Genomic DNA, 21765 nt, shown 5'->3' with positions numbered 1-21765 from the left:
ATAAAATGAAACTAAAAGAAAAGGATAATTAATTAAATTTAATAAAAGTGTGATGCATCTTCTCCCTAGGATGCGCAACTCTCTATTGTAATATAACAGACATCTCTGGCACTCAACAGGAATGTCTTACGATAATGTAACTGATTCTATTCCAAAGCTTCACGTTAAACGATAAACCAAAAAAAAGAACATATCGCAGAATGCTTTAAGGGGGTAAGCGGTTTTAAAGGCTTCAAAAAATCGATTTTTTTATTTGCTTATTAAATAGGATAATAAGTAAAGAACATTTTCTGAAAATCTCAAGTCAATCGGAGTAAAACTCTCGGAGGTAGAGCATTTTTAGTTATGCATTCCGCTCGCGCGCAAATTGTTGTAAAACTTTAAACGCGTTTTTCTCAAAACACCATTTTCAAAATCGATTGACAAGATATTTCGAAAACGCCTGAACCAATTTTTCTGAAACTTTGAACACTTCTTCTAGATATAGTTGGCTCGTGCTTAACATGAGTGTTTTTAGAAATATTGATTTTTACGAATTTTAAAGTATAAAAAATGTTAAAAAGTGGCTGAAAATGATCATTTTTTTGAAAAAAGTTGTGCCAAAATTTGAAAAAAAAATCCTTCTGTTAAGCATGAGCCACTTTCATATCCAAAAAAATACTAGTTTTATGAATTTAAGATAAAGCTAGATGCTATAAAAAAACGTAACAAGGGAAAAAATGATGGTGTGATCATACCATTTATCAACGGTTCAATTTTGAAAATTTTCCAAAAATTTCCTGGTGAAATTATCTGCCAAGGCCTAGGGTAAAGTGATACAAGTTGAACATAGTGTTACAATTTGGACAATTCGCCGGTACAAGTTGGACAAGGCTTTTTTCTTGTTAAATACAGTACAAAATTTGTTTTTAAGCACAAGAAACCAAATTATAAAACTAAAGCATTAAAAATATACATATAAAAATGAAGTACTAAATTTATCAAGAAAAAAAGCCCTGTCCAACTTCTACCACTTTACTCTACTCTATCAGATAGACGAAAATCTTAATTTACGAAATTTTATAGTTAAAAAATAAAAAAATAGACAAAATTATTTTTTTCCCATGTCAAACATACCCCCTTAACACATTAAATGCTTTATAAACGTTCTTTACGTCAAGATTTTTGTCTATCTGGCTGCAAGCCGACCCTGAAGCCAAATGGTTGGAGATAACGACTTGGGATCTTCGAGGGATCTCTCATATATCAAGCTACGAACCGTTTAACATTTAATTTTCTAATTTTTAAAATAATTTATAAATCATTTCAAATCGATTGTAAATCGACAAACATAAAAAAGAACTATGCAGTGGAAAAAAATTACTAACATTTCTAATTTAAATAAATAATGCGAAACTACATTTCCATTGTTTTACAAAATGACATCTTGAGTGAGAGCTTAGTGTCTTTGTTATTTATTACATTTAAAGGCAAGAAAGCTGTATATATCAACAATTTTAATAAATTCTTAAATGTATTGAAATATGATTTCTTAGTATGTTTGTGAGAAGAAATTTACTTAAATTCTTGTTCTCAAAATTAAAAGGCTTCCACAAACTTAATAAGCACAGAGGCCTTTTCTAATTATTGCGTTGAAGAAAAAAGTAAAAATAATACTTTTAGCTGAGTGTAGGAAACAAATACCACAATAACTGAAATAATACCAATATACTGATGGTTGAAGTTGAATGACGCTGAGGATTCCCCGGCACTTTGGTGTTCACATTCTTATTAGTCATCGTCATATTGGTTTACCCTCTCATACTTTTTAAGCTTTTATGGCAAATTTTTCTTATTTTCTTTCCCTTAAATTTCTTTTTTTTTGCAGTAATATTTCCAAATATTAAAGTCATCGTTGAATGCTAATGATATTCCTTTAAACTGCGCAACAATGTTTTTATTTTCAGTGATTGTAACAAGTTGAGAAAAGTCTCACGACACCTTTTATTTAATTCTCTCCCAAATAATACAGGTAAATCCGTGGATAGACAGAGAAGTTGTGTTCATTGTTTAAAGAGATAATTTTGAAAAATGATTACTAGCGCTAAAATGCCATTAACTTCTGAAAATTTGAGTCATTTCACAAAATATTGTCTTTCTCTTACATTTTCTGTACAAAAGAATTGTATTTTTTTTTAGCATGCTTCATATTGTTTTAGCTACAGAGCGTACAAAAAAATTATATTCATTTAAATTACTCATTTTTTTCTGAAAATTCCCATAATCACCAGAAAAATCATGTTTATCAGCAGAATTTCTTTCCGAACTGAATATTTAACATCAGAGGAGTGTAAATAAACAATTTCATTTGATAAATGATAATTTAATAAATTTTATTTAGGGCAAACTAATTTTATTATTGCACTATATCAGATTGTTTGTGTATTTCTAAAGATGAAGACACGAATCTTATTATACAATACAATCCCACACAAATCCCACAATATTAATGCAATCTTTTCACTTTTTTTTTCATAAACACCTTATTTTGCTCGTCTCTTTCTCTTGCCGCTCATCATTTTTTCTTAGCTATGCGTTTGCAAATTTAACCACAATTCCTTCCCTATTAGACACAATATATACAATAATTGCAGAAATTTAGTATGAATTTTTCTTTTCCATTTCTCGTCTTTGGTTGTGAGGTAAAAATTCCAAGAATTGAAAGTGGTTAACGGAAGTACTTACAATTCTTTCAATGCAAAATTATTTTCATCTAAATTTCAATAATTGCAGACACATTTTTCATTCTTTTTTTTTCAATCATATTGAAAGAAGACAATTTCCAATGTCCATAATAAATTTGGTTTTCGCTCCAGGGAACCACGTCCAAGATTAAAAAAAAAATCAATAAAGCCAAAAAAGAGCTATCTGGGCACAAAAGTTGAAAATTGTCTGCCAACATTATTTTGTGTACACGAGTTTGGAAAAAAAGAGTCTAAACTTCTCCCTTTTGCACCAAAGTCAAAGTTCTAACACAGCTAAATTTCAGTGAACCACCCCCCGGAATTTGTTTACTCAAGCCTCTAAAATTGTGCGACACACTTCAACCGAAACACTTTAATGAAAATGTCCCCAAAAAAAATTTATTAAGTCAGCTTTAAAGCTTAAGAGGATCGAAAAGCCAGAAAATGGCGTCTCCATACAAAAACCCAAAATTAAAAGTGTATCAAGTCTTACAATTTTTGAGATATTTCCTTGAAAATTTAACTGATGGTAGTTTTTTATATTATCTTTGAATTCCCTGTTTTAATTTTTTGAAAAACTGTTTTGCTTTCGTAATATAATTTTCCAAACATTCGTATACTCCTAAAACATGCCACAAAGAAGCTGCATTATCTCCTATAATATGAAAGATAGAGAGGTATATTTTTTTTTAATTTTGTTCCTAAAGACATGCTCTACAAAATGCCTGTTTCACTTCTTTCACTTTTCATACAAATTTTCCAAGTATTTTTCAATTGAAAATTGTCCAAAAAATGACAGTTTTCATTGCATCTTTGTACCGAGAATATCATTTTTTCCGAATTAATAATTATTTTTGTACCAATCTACATTTCATTAGCTTTCAAATGGTACATTAGAATTGGAGAAACTCCTAATAGTTTTTTTGCAATTAAATTTTAAACAATATGCTGCAAATTGGAAATTTTCATGAGCTTTTGATAGCTTTCCGAGCTTCCGAGAAATTCTACTCAAAATTGTTCAGCAATTCGCCACAAGATTACGCGTCGCATTTTTCACCATGTCTTTCCTTTTCTCTCTGACCTTCAGCACGCCTGCAGTTTTTTGCGATCAGGCGGAGGAGAAAAAAGAATACAAAACAACAAAACTCATCCCCTGTGTGAGAAATCTTATGAATTACAGCTGAGCGAATTTTTATGATTTTCACGATCAGTCTCGTTGTTTCAAAAAATTGTAGAAAATCGTAAAAATTATGAATCGTCAATCGTCATGGGCATTTCACAAAACCAGCTAATATCGGTGACTACATAATATGCGGATATACTTTTTCTCGGAGAAGAAAAAAGTCAGTGATAAGCCTAAATGGACTTATGCAATGTGTGATTCTTTCATTGCAAATTCGAATTGGGGGCAAAATCGAAGTCCAGATGACCTTATGCTAGCTGAGATTTATTACAGGAAACCTCGAAATGCGTGCAACTCGAGGTCGTTGAAAATTGAAGAGTGCAAATTCGATTGTCAGAAATGCACAAAAATACATGTAAAACTTTAATGCCAAAATGGCTCAGAAACTATTCCGCAATCCGCGAGTAATACTGCGATCTTCAAAAATCCGCGAAAAAATCCACGGTCCGGGAAAATCCACAATAAATTCTGCCGGCTGCGTAAATCCGTCAGAAATTCTTCGGTCCGCAAAAGATTCCGCGATCCGCGAGAAATTTCGCGGTTCGCGAAAATTCGTGAACGATTCCGCGATCCGAGAAAATCCGGGAGCAACACCGCGATCCTCGCAAATACACGAAAAATTCCGCGGCCCACTAAAATCCACGAACACACCGCGATCCGCGAAGTTACAGAATAAACCTAAAAGTAGCGAAAAAGCATAACATGATTTCGAGATTACAATAGAAACCCGATTTTGAAATGGAACTTTTGTGAAGGAGAGAAAAAATGAGACATGCATGTTTTACGTATATCTTTGTCTCTAAAAATTGATTAAAAAAAATTAAATTTTCAAGTGACAAAATTTCTATTTTTATTTTCTTCATAGTCCAAAATTTCTATTTCTTCAAAGAACACGTGCATTTGACACATTTAAAAGATAGGGGGAAACAGGTTTATTTTTTGGCCTTTTTTGGTACGGGAAAGTACTCTCCTTTCGAATGTTCATGCCTTGGAATAATGGGAATTTTCTTTTATTTTTCGTATGAGACTTAGGGGAAAGTCGTCTGCCTTTAAATGCAGCAGCCTTTAAATGTTGCGATTTTTTCGTTGTTCTCAAAAGCATAAATTATATTCTATTAACTATTAGATAGCTATCCATCATCCTCACAAATCATCAAAAAATGGAGAGCCTAGCTCCTATTTCCTAGATGCTAGATGACAAAAAATGAAAATGAGCTCTAAACTGTAATTTTGATGTTCCACAAATCATGTGATTTTTCATAGTAAAAATCATTTTACAAATAAATCTTCCATTGTGACACATAGAAGGTTAATCAGGCTTAATATTTCTGTTAATACATTTTGGTTCAGATGACACAATTTTTGTGGGTGGCAAAAATTTGCAAATATCACCCTGCAGCAGCCTTTAAATGCTAATGTCGTGTGCCTTTAAATCCTATCTTTCCATACATCAAAACATGTAAAATCGAACTCCTACTTTTCTCTGACGAACGTCATACAAATACTTATAACCCGCTATCTTGCTCCGGCCGGGATGTTTCAAGTTGACAATTGTCAACTTCAATGGCATTTTCTTCCAAATTTTCAAGTGCAAAACAGTGATTCAGAAAAATGTGAAGAAAAGTTATTTTGTAATGTCTTTTGACTGCAGTGATGATTTTAGTGAGTGCGTTAGGCTTCAATCTAATCATTTATAGCCCATTTAGTTTTATTGATTTGATATTCTCAGTGAAAAAAAAAAAACATTTAAAGGTAGCTGCCTCGCGTTTAAAGGCAGACTATGCCAGCTGCCTTCATACAAATTGACATCACTTTTTTAATTTCCTCAGAAGGAAAAACTTAGGACTTGTAAGTGTTAAAGGAGGTAATCATATACGCCGAATGAACAAGAGAATTTTTTGGTGTAGTAGAAAATAAAATCTATTTTGTGGATTCTTCAGAAAAAAATCTTAAATTTGGAACTACATTTTTCGTTTGAAGGCAGACGACCTTCCCCTACACATTTCTATTAAATATTAGTTAGCTTATCATCAATATTTATGATTATGTGATAATTATTTATAGGTCTCTTAGGAAAAATAAAAGAAAAATCACGCTATTCGCAGGCATGAACGTTCGAAAGGACAGTTCTTTCCCCTAACCCTTACGATTCGAAATTTAAAAACTTTACAATCTTGGCAGGTCAAACTAATAAATAATTAACATGACCTTTATTTTTCCTCCATTCTTTCCAAAAACCATGTTCTTCTTGGGAATCTTTAAAAACGCATCCTGCGATTTTTTTTATTTTTAAATATGTTTTAGAGGCCGACTCGGTGATAATTTCATATAAGAAAATACTGTTGAATCAAAGATTTTTCAAGGTCAAAGGTTAAAAATGCTCTAGAGAGCGTACTTTTAAACCGAATTGGGTGACATTTGGTATAGTTTCAATGATTATGCAATTTCTTACAATTCTGAAAAGGGTATAATTTTTTATGAATCCATATAATAAACCAGTTTGTACCCTCAAGGAGTAACAAAAAGATTTTCAATATTAGTAACTAATTTGTTCCGAAAGTCACCATCGCAGCAAGAAGGACGTTAAATTTGTGGCATTTTTCAAGCTATAATATTTACGGTTTCACTTTTTTTAATTCGAGATTGGTGAGATTTTTCCCCTCCTGCTACCAGCACTGGCACCTTAACTATAGACCTTAACTGTTAGACGAAACGGATGAGATCTTTTAAATTGCATTAATTTGTTCCCGATAATTGGAACAAAATGTCTATATTTCGTCGGTTGCCTCAGTAACTGTGCTAACTGCATTTGCTTTGTGTCAGCATTCGTTGTAAGCAACGCATCGCTGCGCGGCGTTTGCAATGAATACAGACACAAAGCAGATGCAGTTAGCACAGTTGCTGAGGCAACTGACGATTTGGTTCCGACTTTTAGCAACAAATTTGTACTTTTTAAGAGAGGCAAAAGGATTCCCCATATTAGTAACGATTTTTGTTCCAAAAATTAAATCGTCCACGGATACCGAAAATTTTTTAAACGAATATGTTACAAATGTAGGGATAGTATTTTTATTAAAAAAATCTACAAATTTGTTCCTGACAGTGGGAACAAAACAGTAGAGCGCAACAAAATTCTATTCCAACTCACAGATCAAATTTGTATAAAACGAAATCTACTGAAATTTGTAGGTATTCCACCGTATCGAAACGGTTCTAAAAGAAAACTTTTACACAATTGTCACTATTCTTAACAAAACCGTAAAGAAAAAAAAATATTGGAACGAATAAATATCTTTTTTAGGTACATATTTGTTCTGTAACAAATTGTTCTAAAGAAAATTTTTACCAATATTTTGGTCAGTGTCCAAAAGTTTTTACTGTGATTGTGCAATTTGCTAACAATACTACAATTGGACTTCAGATTAAAATTAGTTATAGTTTCATAACTGGTTTATTATATGGATTCATAAAAAATTATACCCTTTTCAGAATTGTAAAAAATTGCATGACCTTTGGAACTATACCAAATGTCACCCTATTCGGTTTAAAAATACGCTCTCTATAGAGCATTTTTAACCTTTGACCTTGAAAAATCTTTGATTCAACAGTATTTTCTTATATGAAATTATCACCGAGTCGGCCTCTAAAACATATTTAAAAATAAAAAAAATCGCAGGATGCGTTTTTAAAGATTCCCAAGAAGAACATGGTTTTTGGAAAGAATGGAGGAAAAATAAAGGACATGTTAATTATTTATTAGTTTGACTTTCCCGTACCAAAAAAGGCCAAAAAACAAACCTGTTTCCCCCTATCTTTCAAATGTGTCAAATGCACGTGTCCTTTTTGAAGAAATAGAAATTTTGGACTATGAAGAAAATAAAAATAGAAATTTTGTCACTTGAAAATTTAATTTTTTTTAATCAATTTTTAGAGACAAAGATATGCGTAAAACATGCATGTCTCATTTTTTCTTTCCTTCACAAAATCTCATAATGCATCGCAAGGCTAAAAATCTGCCTTTGGGTTTTCAACCTTTTCAATGAGTTTTTTGTGTGCTCTGGGTCTGGGGAGCGCTTCGGAGAAAAATAGACAGACGATGAGCGTGAACAAAAAACAGTAGAAAAAACGAGAGAGCTGATGGCGGGTGATGACTCTTTTCACCACCAGGGGACATCACGGATGCTTTGAGTAGCTCCGCGAGAGCTTGAATCTGGAGCTTTTTTTTCCTTGACGATCCTCTTAAGTCAAACTCATATAAATAGAAGATATAGGGACCTAAATAGCATTAATCACTCAAGATTGAACAGAAATTTATTGAAAGAGATAAGGGGGGAACCTTTTGAGTTGGAAAAAATGCGCGCTCATATAATTTAATTTTCTCTCACTCTCAAAGATGTTCCTACACACAAAATATTTACTCTGGTTTGCCACTCTGCATATAAAGTGTCAATTATTCTTCCTCTTTTCTGCCCTTCATTTTCCTTTGACATATTTTTGCAAAAAAAAAATGACGAAAATGAGGAAAAAGCCACTCTTTCCATTATCACCATCGACCTCTTTTGTATATTTTTGGTGTTATCATATCAGACAATAACTACTTTGACAAGATTGCAATTATAACTTTTTTCAGTGTTTTCTTTTTTCTTTGTAGATTATAAATCAATTACACAAATACACTAGAATAATTTAATGAATGAAAGAAAATGAGAGACAATCACCTCACAAATACCAAACTAACCGGGACGATATTCTTTTTTTTCTCTCTCTCTTCACATTCTTACCTCTATACATTTGATTACGATACACGCTAATTCTTCAGCGCACACCTAATGAACACTTTGCAACTTGGACATGAAATTAAGCGTGGGATTTTGCAAGTATTGGCAAAAATCGCACATCCCATTCATGAGTAATCTACCTTTTAAAACAGGACAAGTAGGACATTGAAGTATTGAGTACTTTTCTATACAATTTCGAATTGATACTTTTAATTAAACATTATTATTATTATTATATATTTATCACAAACAAATAAGGTTCGCTCCTCGTCATTGACACCCTTAGGACTTAAGCCAAGAAACGGCAGTGGAAAATGATAGAAATGTGGTTTAACCATAACTTCGAATATTATTACACTAAGCCGTCTCTCGGCTAATCCTTAAGTCTGTCAAAACCCTTACAATGCCCCTCTTATCTTAAACATTATATTTTTATAAGGGTTGGCAATATGTCCCATACATTGCGAAATATTTGAACTCGTGACTTAAGCTGTCTTCAAACTAGAGGTTTAGCCCAGTTCCTGAAGGTCTCAAAATCCTAAATAACGAGCAATTTTATTGTTTTTTGAGAGCCTAAGTGGTCATTTATCTTTAATAATCCAATTTTAAGTAAATTTTCCCAAAAAATCATGATTGATAAGAAATTAGAGCAATTAAGCCATTTGGCTAAGCCTTAGGTCTGAAGCCCGTATTAGGCGCTACAACTCCAAAGCACTTCCGTATCACTTACCGTTTACCGACTTGAATCGATTCATAAATCAAAAGATCGCCAAAATAAATTAATATAGTAACAAGGTTGATTTTCGGACAAAAAGTATTTTTCGGTTCATAACCGATTGCAACCTGTTTAGATTTATTAGATATTTCAATGCCTTTCTAATGAGCTCAAACATGACAATACTCGGTAGAAAATACGCTCTAAATTGTTTTTCTGACTTTTGATTTTGAAAAATCGGCATTTGGAATGATTCAACGGTATCTTCTTGTATAGATATGGACAAAATATCTGGCTAAGCAATTAGTGCTCAACTTGAATAAGACCAATTTGGAGAAGAAAAGGACAGTGAACAACATACCTGGTGGGAGGCAGTCGCTTTAGAGCCCGGCAGATTGCTAACCTAACCAGTTACAATATAACATATTAACAATTGGGTCGAAGGAACACCTCTTCGACAGTGAACCTCTATTTAGACTTGAAATAATGACAATGCAAGTAATATTATGTTTTTCCTGTAATATACTTTTTCTTACGAACGGAGTTGTTCAAATTTCATATCCTAAATCGGCCCTGAAAGTGTCAATAAGTATGGCATGATAAATTCCTAAAGTGTCAGTAGGTGTTCCTTTCACCCTATAACACAATGTGCAGAGGATGCAATCAAAATGAGTAGACAGTCACTCACTATGTGTGCGACTTCCCCAATTTATATAACATCAGTCGGGTGTTGCTCGATGAAGATCCATCTGGGTCTGCTTGATGAAGATCTATCAAGATTAAAGCCGGCCTGTTTAATGGAGTTTATCCGAAAAACGGGCCGGCTTGAGCCATCTTGCCCTTAACAGGGGTTAATTTAATGGGTCCCAGTCAAAATCCAGAAAGCCAAAATCCCGAAAGCCAAAATCCCGAACGCCAAATCCCGAAAGCCAAAATCCCGAAGTCTTAAAAGTGTCATAGCTACTCCCACGATCGCACCCGCGCATGCTGGAGGCAAAGGGAAATCTTCTGTGTCTTGGGAAATTATTCTAAACATTTTCCTCCATATACTTAATTTCATCCCTTTCAGGATTTTGAACATTCGCAATTTTGGTTGCCACCGAATTTAATTGGTAATGTATAATGGGCCAAAATGGAGGCCTGGGTACAGCGGTCCTGCAAAGGACCGCCCCCATTGTAATCTAATCTAAGCAACCAGGGTAAACTTATGGGAAAGGGTGTCCCAACAGTCCCAAATCTCTATCTCTAACTGTTTGACCTCTAGGCGTGATAACGGATAGGCAAACAAACAACGTGACGTCACTTCTCGAAAATATTTTGAAACGTGAAGATAATAATGTTGTGAAAAGAGGTTTACAACATTATTAGAAAATAATGTTGTGACGGGAAAGAGGGTGAAAATCAAGGCTTCACTCACTGTAGAGTTTGAGCAGTAAAAAATCAAAAATAGAAGCAATAGAAAAATTCTTGAGATCATCTTTATTTCAAATCTGATTGCAAGAAACGAAAAAAAATCAATATACCAGCTTAAAAAAAAATGGTCTACTTTCTAATCTAAACTTGGAAATCCATAGTTTTATCAAGTTTCTATTCTAATTCTAGTCACGAATACTTTTTAAGATTATAAAAATAAAATAGAGTGACCTTGGAAGATGCAAATCTATTCGGAATCATAAATATATTTTTTAAAGCTTTATCTTACATATAGCTAAAGAATTAATTCCTAAAATATTTTCGTATTGACGCGTTCTGTTTTTGTTTAGAACTATAAAAAGTCATCATTAAGCCATTTACATAACTAAAAGGGGAAAAATGCTTTAAAATTAAATATGCACGCAATGAGGTAAAAGTTGTTGTAGGTAGGTTGTACAGCACTCTTTCTATAATAATGCAAGTGCTCTAGGATCGAATTCCTTTTCATGCCTTCGAGTTGCATCCAGCTTCACTACATTCTATTCAACAAGGCATAGTATCGAAAACCCCTTACTTAAGAAAAATATATTGTAAGAGAGGGCTTTCAGACTTCGCACACATTCTGGCTCCGAACACCTTATATTTTTCCCATATTCCTTTAATGAATCTGACCTATGGCAATACATATTAATAACTAGTATTAAGACACACACTTCCTGAAAAAATTAGGTCACATTCATTAATGTAACATATGGGAATGAAATCTTTAAACCAGAATATGTGCGTAGTTTGAAAGCCTTCCCCTACATCTAAAAATCTTCCTTGAAACATTTTTTTTTTAAATTCCAGAGGGAAATATTTAACATTAAATATTTAAACTACTTTTATCTCTAAAATAGGGAGGCTGGCACAGTTTCAGTCAGTTATGATTTTTTAAAGACTCATTAGCCAAGAGATAATGAACTATATTCAAGCAAGTCCAGATAGTTTCTCTTAAATAAAATAAATAAGTAATGTAAGTAAATCATTCTTCATAGCTTTTTGTATGTCTTTACAAACTATTCGTTTTTAGAAAAAAATAGTCAATTAGAAAATATCATAGTTCAATTGATCTCCTCCATTCACAAAACTAAAATCAGAAAATACTTTTACAAAGCAAGTGAAATTGTATGTACCCCATTACAATAAATGACATTTATCAGGCCAACCAGCCAACATCGTGAGTGCCAATAAAATCGGATGAAACTATTATATGAAAGAGCCATATTACTAATGTCTGCTCCTTCTCTTTTCCCTACACGTTTGCATAGTTTCTTAAACGCGATTTTCATGTCATCCGCAGTGACAAAACATTTCACAATAAAATTCTATAAGCATTTGTAGGGCAATAAATTAGGTTTTCCTTGCACTAAGGTGTTGAAAATCAATTCAGGAAGAACTCAAATAAAAGTAAATAAAAAAATAAATAAATAACGACTTAATCCGAGAGACGGCTTAACGTTATTATAATCAAAATAATACTTTGAGTAAATTCCCATCAGTTTCCCAATAATTGAGCAGTTTCTCGGCTTAACCTGAGAGACGGATTAGTCAGAAACTGATGGAAATGTAATCCTGATAATTATTTATGTTATAATTACGTTAATCTGTCTCTCGCCTTAAGTCGTAAGTGTGTCTAGGGCGTAAGGTTCCCAAGAGAAAGTGGGGTTTCCCTTTGAATTCGGGTACCTCTGAAATTAGGCATTTTTCTTCTATTTTAAAAGGAATTGAGGCTCATCACAATGTAGCTTAAATTCACAAATGGTTTATAAAGCTCAATTATTTCACGCACGGTAAGGTCCATTTCTATTTAAAAATAGGAAAAAAACCCAATTTCAAAGGTCCCCCAATTCAAATGTGCCCTACATCAATATTTTCATTAAAAAATCATATAGTCTGAAGCCCGTATTTTCCTACTTTGTGAATTAAACATTTTTATTCCAAATTTTAAATGAAAGACTAACCAATGAAGTAAACCAAAATTATTAAATTTAAAAAATAAAATAAAATTAATGGATACTCTCCCCTAATTATCAGCGCACAATAACTTTTATTTGTTAACATGTTTTCAATTCCTATGAAAGTGAACGACTCAAAATAAGGAATTAGGGTAAGTGTGCCAAATTCCGGCCAGCATGCAATTTCGGCCATATTTTTTGTTCCTCGAATTTCAATGAATTTTTAGTTTTTGCATACTCTAGAAATAATACAGTGCAAAAAATAACAAAAAATGTCGCTTCGACGAACAAGATGATCTGAAAAAGACATTGGAAGAATTCCGGAAGGGCAAGGAACTATGAAAATCAAAGTGGCCGAAATAGGCCACCAATGTTATGTCAACATTTTTATCCATTTTAGAATGTATTAAGAATGAATTTAGAGAAAATAAAAACGATAGACTATATACAAGGTTCCAAGAAACACTCCTTATAAAAAAGTAACAAATAAGTTCAATTTGTATTAAAAATATTACATTTCAAACTTGAGACTTTGGCGCTTACATGCAACTATGCCGAAATTTGGCACACTTACCCTATACCTTATTTAAATGAATGAAAAATATGATCTGAATGAAAAATATACTACTCAATTATTCTAAGTTTAGTATCAGAACGCTTTTTAATTGTCTCGCTACGCATAATCAGAATTAATTTGTTAATTGAGAAGAAGTACGCTTTGTTCGAAGTACAGATCTCATCGGCCATCTCGGCCATTTTTTATCGCATTTCGATGTCATTTTCGCGAGCAGTAGAGGTTATGTCGGTTATGTTTTTGTTGTGAAAAAGAATTTCCCCAGTGTGAATTTTGCATTTTATCAATGTGAAACATCTTGAAGGATTTCTTAGAAACTCCAATATTCAGCGGAAGGATTGAAAAATGTGCTGGATGCCATGACGGCATGTGAATAGTTGGTAAATTTCATGAATTTCCGCCTAAAGTAGATGGCGACTGTTGTGAAATTTCTGAATTTTTACCATCTCTACATGTGAATCATCCCGAAAACGGCTGCAAAATAGAGTGCCCAGAATGACCCTGAATGACAAACTTTCCGGAAGACAAACAATAGGAAAATCACTGGTAAGCCTGTAGTACTAAGTAGGAAAAAGAATAATTTAAGATTGTGAAGGGTCGTGAATCAAGTCGAAACTAGATTTCTTGTCCTTAAGTTCGAGCTCCAGGATTGGATCAGAAATTTGATGAAAAATGAGAAGATGCAGAATCCTTCACCAACAATCTCCCTGGAAAGTGGTAAAAATGGTTCTGATGGTTGGGCAATCGTGGGTTTTTATAAGGAGTGGATGACAGAGAGTGATTCTTCGAGTATATCCATAATTGATAACAAAAATCTTTAAATTTGTATTACTTTATAAAGGCTTTTATTTATTGGACGATATCTGCTCCACTCTCGGCCGATATCTTCTTCGTCTGAATTCACTAATTTCTCTTAATATTAAGAAATCAAACGTAGAGATATGGATAGAGTTCCAATTGGGATATTTAAAAATGCCAAAAATTGGTTTAGAGCTTTTATTTTAAGCAAATTATTGAGCATTTTTCTTAACTGGCCGATACATACTTCCCTTACATTAACTAGATCTAGATTTCATTCACTCTCATTGAAATGTCAAAAACATGGTTACAAAACAAAATTTATTGTGTGCTGGGCATTCTAAGATAAATATATATGTTTTAATTAAATATTAAAAATTATTTTTGAAAGCAGAAATGGGAATATATTTTTATAGTTCCTATTCAATAGTACAAAAAATAGGGTAGAGTCAGTACTTTTTCGCCAGTAAGCACTTTTTCGCCACCTACAAATAAAATCACTTTTTCAGGGAATTATGAGCTCATGGAACTACGAAATGACTATTACTTCGTAACCTCTAGTCCAACGGATCAGAAAACCATAACTGGTGCTCCACCGACTAGATTATTTGCAAGTTAATTGAAGAAATTGTCGACAAGGTGAACAGTCACCAAAAAAATATGGAGTTCTTAATAAACTTGTCAACGCTTAGACAAATTGTCTTGCAATATTTTATGTTTTTGCAGTACAGTATTTGATATTTTTTCACTGAAAGTCACTTTGTTATTAACTAAGCTTCAAAAAAAAATAAAGAAATACGGATGTGGTGAAATAGGGCTTACTTTTTTCGGTTGTGTAAGTACTTTTCGCCACTCATTTTTCCAAGCATTTTACAAGTGGCGCACCTCGCGGAATTTAGTTGAAACAGACGTAATTGTCAATTGATTTTTGTCGCAAACAAAAAATGTGCAAAAAATCATTCGAAACACTCTAATAATTGTCTAATATCGGTGTTAAATAAGAAAAGTACTGTGCCGTGTACTTTTGCGGGTTTTCGAAAGCTGCTGCTTCTTAAAAATCAATTGAAAACAAGTGGCGAAAAAGTGCTTACACAGTGGCGAAAAAGTGTTTACAAGGTGGCGAAAAGTACTGAAACATGCATTGTTGCAGGAAATGTATTTTTTCAACTAGATGCCCAAAAATTCCCGGAAAGTCTCCTGGTTCATTAGAGAGACAATGCTTCAAAGCACTTGTACAGAAAATTTCTTTTTATTTCAACAAAATTTATAAGAATTACAAGGGTACAAAACCTTAAGGTGGCGAAAAGGGCTTACTCTACCCTATACCTAAAGTTTTCGAATCTTCTAAAAATTTTACTAATAACTCTTGATATAAAGCATTTACTCGTTTTAATCATACATTTTTAGGTATAAAATATTTAAATCTTTAGGGGAAAGTGCCCATGCTTGATACCATTGGAAGCTTCGTAATGACTAAATTTTCTATGTTTCACAATATTATATGTGACTCATCGCAACCATATTTTAAAAACTATGGGAAAGTGGCCAGAGTGTTTAAAATATATTGCGGAGTCACATTTATTAAGAAACATAGGAAAAATTTAGTCATTACGAAGCTTCCAATGGTATCAAGCATGGGCACTTTTCCCTATACATTATCTCAGAATTGACGTACCTATGCCATTTTTCAATAAAAGATTGTAAAGCCGTATACAGATGAACATGCAGGTTTGAGTTTGTAATTTGTTGAGTTTCTTATAAGAACAGCAAGCATTCTAAATCGAAAAGCTTTTAAAATCTCTTATAAGAAGGAAACAAGTTCCATAGTATCTCTTGAGCGTATTTCCTGATTAATTTGACACTGGCATTGCTACTGAACTCGCGGATGGGATGCACGAAACAGGAATTAGAAGGAAACTGTAGGTGTGTCACTAGATCGTGACATTTTCTTAAGACAATTTAGCGCTTTCGTAGTGTGTCTCTATTAAATTTCTCGCTATAAAATTTTAAGATTATACAACAGCGCGGACACTTGAAAACTGTCACAATAGGAAGATTGATAGGAAAGAACCAAGAATGGCAGAAAATAAGTGTACTGCTTGATAAATTTCCATTTCCTCTCCTCCATCTCAGCTGATCTTTAGAGGATGAGTCATGCAGGTGAGAAAATTTGTGATGAGATGCGGAAAAAAAATGTGAGAGAGGAGGAAATTCGATTGGACTCTTTGTCGAGTTTTTTCTTTTCTTTCTCTCTCTTTCTCTGTTATCTGTCTGCTTCTTGCACTATACAAAAGTATGTATAAAAGATTATTAACAATTTACCTTGTTTGCCTGTTAACATCACGGTCGCGACCATCGCGCTGGTCTCTGCCCTCGCGTCGCTGCATTCTGTCGTCTCCTTCAGTTCACAATCCTACGTGTGGGTCTCTCTAGGTTCTCCCCCTTTTTTTTTGTTATTCGTCTCACTCAGACCACTCCCTGCAGCCCTCACTTCCGATTGTGATGCAGCCAAAGCCGCCAGATGTTTTGTTGTTTGCTGGTGGCAGAAATTTCACTCACTCTGATCTCTTCTCTTTCTCAGTGTGTCCTAAACCCTTCATGCGTTCCTTTGTCTTTCACCTCTTTTTTTTTGCCCCTGACCACTTTTAGAACTTCCAACACTCACAACACTTCACACTATCATACCACCCTTTGTTTGGGGGTGGGATGCTTGTTTGGTCACTTTGTCGCACAAACTGCCCTCACTCCCACGTCGAATTCTGTGGATGATGGGAGAATTTCTGGGATTGAGACATACAAATTAAATGTGTCTCAATTCCCTTGTAATCTCTCTCTTGCCTTAGAATCAATTGTTATGCAACTCTCAGCAATTTTCCCACCCAGACCACACACAATTGATTGGCAAAGTCGTCCGATTAGTCACTTTTCATTGATACTTGCTGCTCAACATCGTCTCCTGACGTCACCAATCGCTCTCTTAAAGACATTCAACCATTTGGTGTTGGGCATCAGCCCGACAAACACGAAAGAGATTGAGACTCTGTGGAGAGTTTGATGCCAAAGCCGGCAAAATGTGATATTTTGGGCAGACTTGAGGACAACTCCATCAGTTTATCTCTGGAGATGGAAATTTTGATGGGAATATTGGGGCGTTTCCGGCGTGCTTTACCAAGTCCCAGACGACTCTATCCAACTTCATGAATATTCATCCAATTTACCAAGATAATTGGTGAATTTATTCCATTAGTATAGACCTTGCTGCCTTAATGCAAAACTCTAGCAAAATCTCCCAACTCTCTCGGCAAATTAGCACGCTTCATTTTCCACCGCCCGGAGGAGGTGACTTGGAAGAAGTTGGGGCAAATGAAGTTTTATAAAACAGACGGTTAAACAAAAAGCACGGGAGATTACGTAGCAAATGCAGAGATATTGCAGGTGATTTTTATTGGAAAAAAAAAGAAAAAGAATTGGGTAAGAGTCTGATTGAGAGAGAGAGAGAAAATGGGCTGAAAAGTGAATGGAATTGGTGGAATGGGAAAAGTCTCTTGCACCACCCGCATAGAAGGGCACACGGAGGCAGCAGGGACGGGAGCCCTGCGGGAGACGCCGAGGACACAGTTCAATTGAGAGAAAAAAATAGGGCGTCAAAGTCAATATGGATGAAATTGCTGGGAGTTGCAGGAACAATTCTATCTACCAAGAGATTCATCACTAGGTCACACCTTTCAGTCCAGCATACTTTTTTCTTTTGTTGCTTTTCCTTCCAATTGGAAAATCCGTGGAAATGGCTGAAGAGAGAGACTCCAAAAATTTTGTTCGTTGAAACGCCAACTAAGATCACTTCTAGCAAGAGGGATTTTCACGTGAAAATTTATCACCACCGGGAATTATTAACTGCAAATTTTGCCGTTTTTTTTACTTCTTCACGTCTTCCCCCAACAACAAACTCCGCACAGCACAATCAACAAATCGCCACTCGCAATTTATTTTTATCGATTTTCACGATTGCAAGACACTTGCCACAGCCTGCTCGCATTTTTCACACACAATTTCTCCCCATGGACTACTGAGTCAGGGAGACACCGGCGAAATTTGGAAAATATGGGGCTACGCAAGTGTCAGAACAAATGCGATGGGGCCACTCTTTGCCACCATTATTCGCCCAAGTTTCTGTAACTCTCTTCAAACCATCCAAAATGCCTTTTTGCCTCTCCTGCCCACTTTGCACTTTGTGCCAACCAAATGGCCAATGATTTTGGGCAGGCGACACAGTTTTTTGCACCAATTTCACCCACTATACACTTTTACACTACTCCTATCTACACAGTGCACCTTCCAAATTCATTATTTCACACCTATTTTCCCTTTTCGCCCTTTTTACAGGATTTTTCTTACAATTTCTGACAAATGGCGGTGACTGTCACCAAAATACACCACCAGTCAAACCTCATGCGGCAAAAGTACCTTTTTCACCACTCCATTCGAGCAATTTCGCCGCCGTTTTCACCGCTGCGGCGAACGACAGTAGCACCCCTAGCGGAATAATTGTACAAAATTTTCTTGTGGTTTTTCCTGTGGAAAAGCCGGTTTTTTGGAATTTCACAATTTTATTATTTTTCCCATTTTCCAATAAATAACTCAGTGTATTAGTTAAAAGAAAGTAGTTTTAAATCAAGTGCCCTTATTCATTATGCATTTCAATTGTATAAAACAGTGTGCCCTGTGCGCCGTGTGATTTTTTATTTTGTGAAAATTGTTTCAATTTTTCCTTCAACGGGAGGCCCGGGTAAGTGCAAATCCTATTTTCTCCTAAAACTAGCGTATTTCTTCATTCAAATACTATAAGATATTCAATTTAGATCAAATTTACACAATTGCTTCTTGATTTTTAGGTGTGATTCCTTCTAATCACACCTATTGTAATCTTCGGATTTTCTCAAAGTGCTCCGATCGAGCTGAAATTTACAGGGTATATGTTTTGAACATCCCTGATGCCGAAAATCATAAGCCGGCAATTTTAGGGTCCGGCTGCCGTCCGGCTGTCCGTAGTACGCAATATCTCTGGTTTGAATAGAGATATCTTCATAATTTTTTTTAAAATATACTCGCACGTACAACGATTTCTGTGCTATTAGTTTTTTGAAAAACCGGTTCTAAACCGGTTAAAAATCACGTTTTGTAGTTTATCTCGAAATCTAAGCATGCGATTTTGATTTTTTTATGTTTATGTTGTAGGGGAGACTGGGGCAAAATAAGTCAAAACGGATATTTTATTTTTTCACAAGCTGTCAGTGAATTTGAATGATTTCTGTTTAGAATATTCTTATAGGAAATTTACCGCTCTACAACTTTGCCGAAGTTATTTTCCTCTAAATCAAAAGCAAATGCGCCTCCCGAGCCATTTTCCGAAAGATGATTTTGTGGAAATTCTCAAAACAGGCTGGGGCAAATTTTGTCAGACGTGGGATATTTATAGACGAAAGAAAATCGATTTGTTACGGGGTCTCCTGAATGAAAGAAATATTCACACTTTTTAATATCTAAACCACTTTTTAATATCTAAACCAGAAATGTGTTTTTCAAATTGTTTTCAAAAAGCTGTTTTTGGCAAGAAAATTCTCTTAGCCGGCTTAGAAATGGCAGAAGATCGAATTGGGCGAGTTGAACTGAACGAAGTTTGCCGAGTAAGTGTCACATAGTGTATTGTGTTTATCGCTCTTCAGAAAAATTCAAGCATTAAAAACACATTTGTGTTGTTGAGAACCAGTGACTGGATGTGTCTTTTCGCCATGTGAAATATCGGAATTATTCGTTTTTGCCAATTATTGCCCCATGCCTTCTGAAAAATTTTACCCCTACTGTTCATTTTTAATAAAACTACTTCTGGAGAAAAATCAGTGTGGAAAATTCACAAACGAAAAACAGTTTCATGTTCAGCAGATTTAAGTTTTTCAGCAAACACACACTAATGCATCAATTTCGGAAAGTAAGTTAATGAAAATTGATATCTCCTGAAGAGGAAATATTTTAAAAACAGGGCTCAAATTTTAAGTATTTTTTATTTTCTATATTTCTTTCTCGAATTCCTTATAACCTCTGACGTTTATTGAGGTTCATGAAGGAAATCTATGATAAAAATTTGAAGCCTCGGTATCTTTTTTCTTGGAAGATATCGAATTTTAAAATTTTAGAATTGACAAATTTTGCCCCAGTCTCCCCTAGTCCAGAAAATTTAGACCAATTTAAAAAAAAATTTAAGACATTCGTCGAACGGTTCTCGAGATATTTCACTTTAAAGATTTCAATTTTAAGAAAATTTGTTAATTGCTTCAGGCGGGAAAAAAAGCGGGAGAAGCGGCGTCGGACAAGTTTTTCCCATATATATATATAGCACTCTCACACTCTCCCTCTCTCTCTCTCTCTCTACATAATGAGCCTATATTCTAAAATTTGTAAGATTACATATACAATTCGCGATCTGCGATTTTTTCGCCGATCTTCGCGGGGCGCGAAATTTTCGCAGATCTTCGGTGGCGCGAATTTTTTCGCGGATTTTCGCGGGGCGCGAAATTTTTCGTGAATTTTCGCGGGGCGGATATTTTTCGTGGGTTATGAATATCTTCGCGGATTCTCATGGGTCGCTGACAGAGGTTCTAAACGGACGTAAAGTTTGAGGCCTCTATCTCTCATAGTTTCCGAGATAATCGACTTTAAAGATTTTCAGACACATTTATGTATTTCTCATTAATTTTTTTTTCATTTTCAAGTGAAATTTAGCACATATCAAACCTGAAGGATGCTCTAAATGGATGTAAAATTTGAGGCCTCTATCTCTCATAGTTTCCGAGATTATCGACTTGATTTTCAGACACTTTTACGCATTTCACATTCAATTTTTTTCGTTTTCAAGTGAAATTTTGCACATATCAAGCCTGAAGGAGACTCTAAATGGATGTAAAGTTTGAGGCCTCTATCTCTCATAGTTTCCGAGACAATCTACTTTAAAGATTTTCAGACACATTTATGCATTTCTCATACAATTTTCCTCATTAATAACGATAATAAGTTATGTGCAATTTAAACGAAATTTGCATTTATGTATAAATAATATGAATGCATGAATGAAATATTTATTGTATAACAGCCATTTGGCCTAATATACATGTACTACATATTTGTTATAATAATTCTCAATTTCAAAATCAAATTTTAACTGAAAAACAAAATATCATTGACTACAATAGACTTTTCAAATTTTCATTAATGTATATCATTTTTTTCTGCATCTGGTGTTCCTGGGTTAGCCACAGTGGTGCTTCGCCGAAATGTGGGCCCTGCATTTCTTTGAGCCCCCGCTTTGTGTCTAAATTCTCCAGACAATCTCCAAAAAAAGAGATGCACTGGCGTCATCCCTTTGGAGTCGACCAGCAGTGTTCACGTTGACCATCCTCAGTATTATAATTCAAAACCAGTTTTTCCATCCAATTTGCTACCCGTTAGATTAATTGTTCTTATCAATCCAATCGATCTCTTAATATTTTTTTTTCTCTCGAGAATTTCACACTATACTGACTTTAATTTTAT

General features: G+C 34.4%; 1 protein-coding gene across 30 annotated transcripts in view; it reads right to left on the bottom strand.

Moving 5' to 3' along the window:
• LOC129803441 (casein kinase I) overlaps positions 1-18637 on the bottom strand; it is an 80691-nt gene extending 62054 nt beyond the window's left edge. For 11 of the 30 annotated variants that reach the window (XM_055850020.1, XM_055850126.1, XM_055850135.1 and 8 more), the window contains exons 1-2: positions 17904-18628; positions 16504-16940 (exon numbers count right to left, since the gene is read on the bottom strand). In XM_055850020.1, the coding sequence (XP_055705995.1) occupies positions 16504-16568 (65 nt within the window). In that variant the 5' untranslated portion in view covers positions 16569-16940; positions 17904-18628. Of the gene's footprint in view, positions 1-16503; positions 16962-17878 lie in introns of all 30 variants that reach the window. The other 19 variants (XM_055850029.1, XM_055850145.1, XM_055850036.1 and 16 more) reach the window with 7 other exon arrangements.
• Between the last annotated feature and the right edge of the window lie 3128 nt (positions 18638-21765).

This window comes from Phlebotomus papatasi, chromosome 1 (assembly GCF_024763615.1).
Source record: "Phlebotomus papatasi isolate M1 chromosome 1, Ppap_2.1, whole genome shotgun sequence".
Taxonomy (NCBI): domain Eukaryota; kingdom Metazoa; phylum Arthropoda; class Insecta; order Diptera; family Psychodidae; genus Phlebotomus; species Phlebotomus papatasi.
This window is presented reverse-complemented; position numbering and strand designations above follow the sequence as displayed.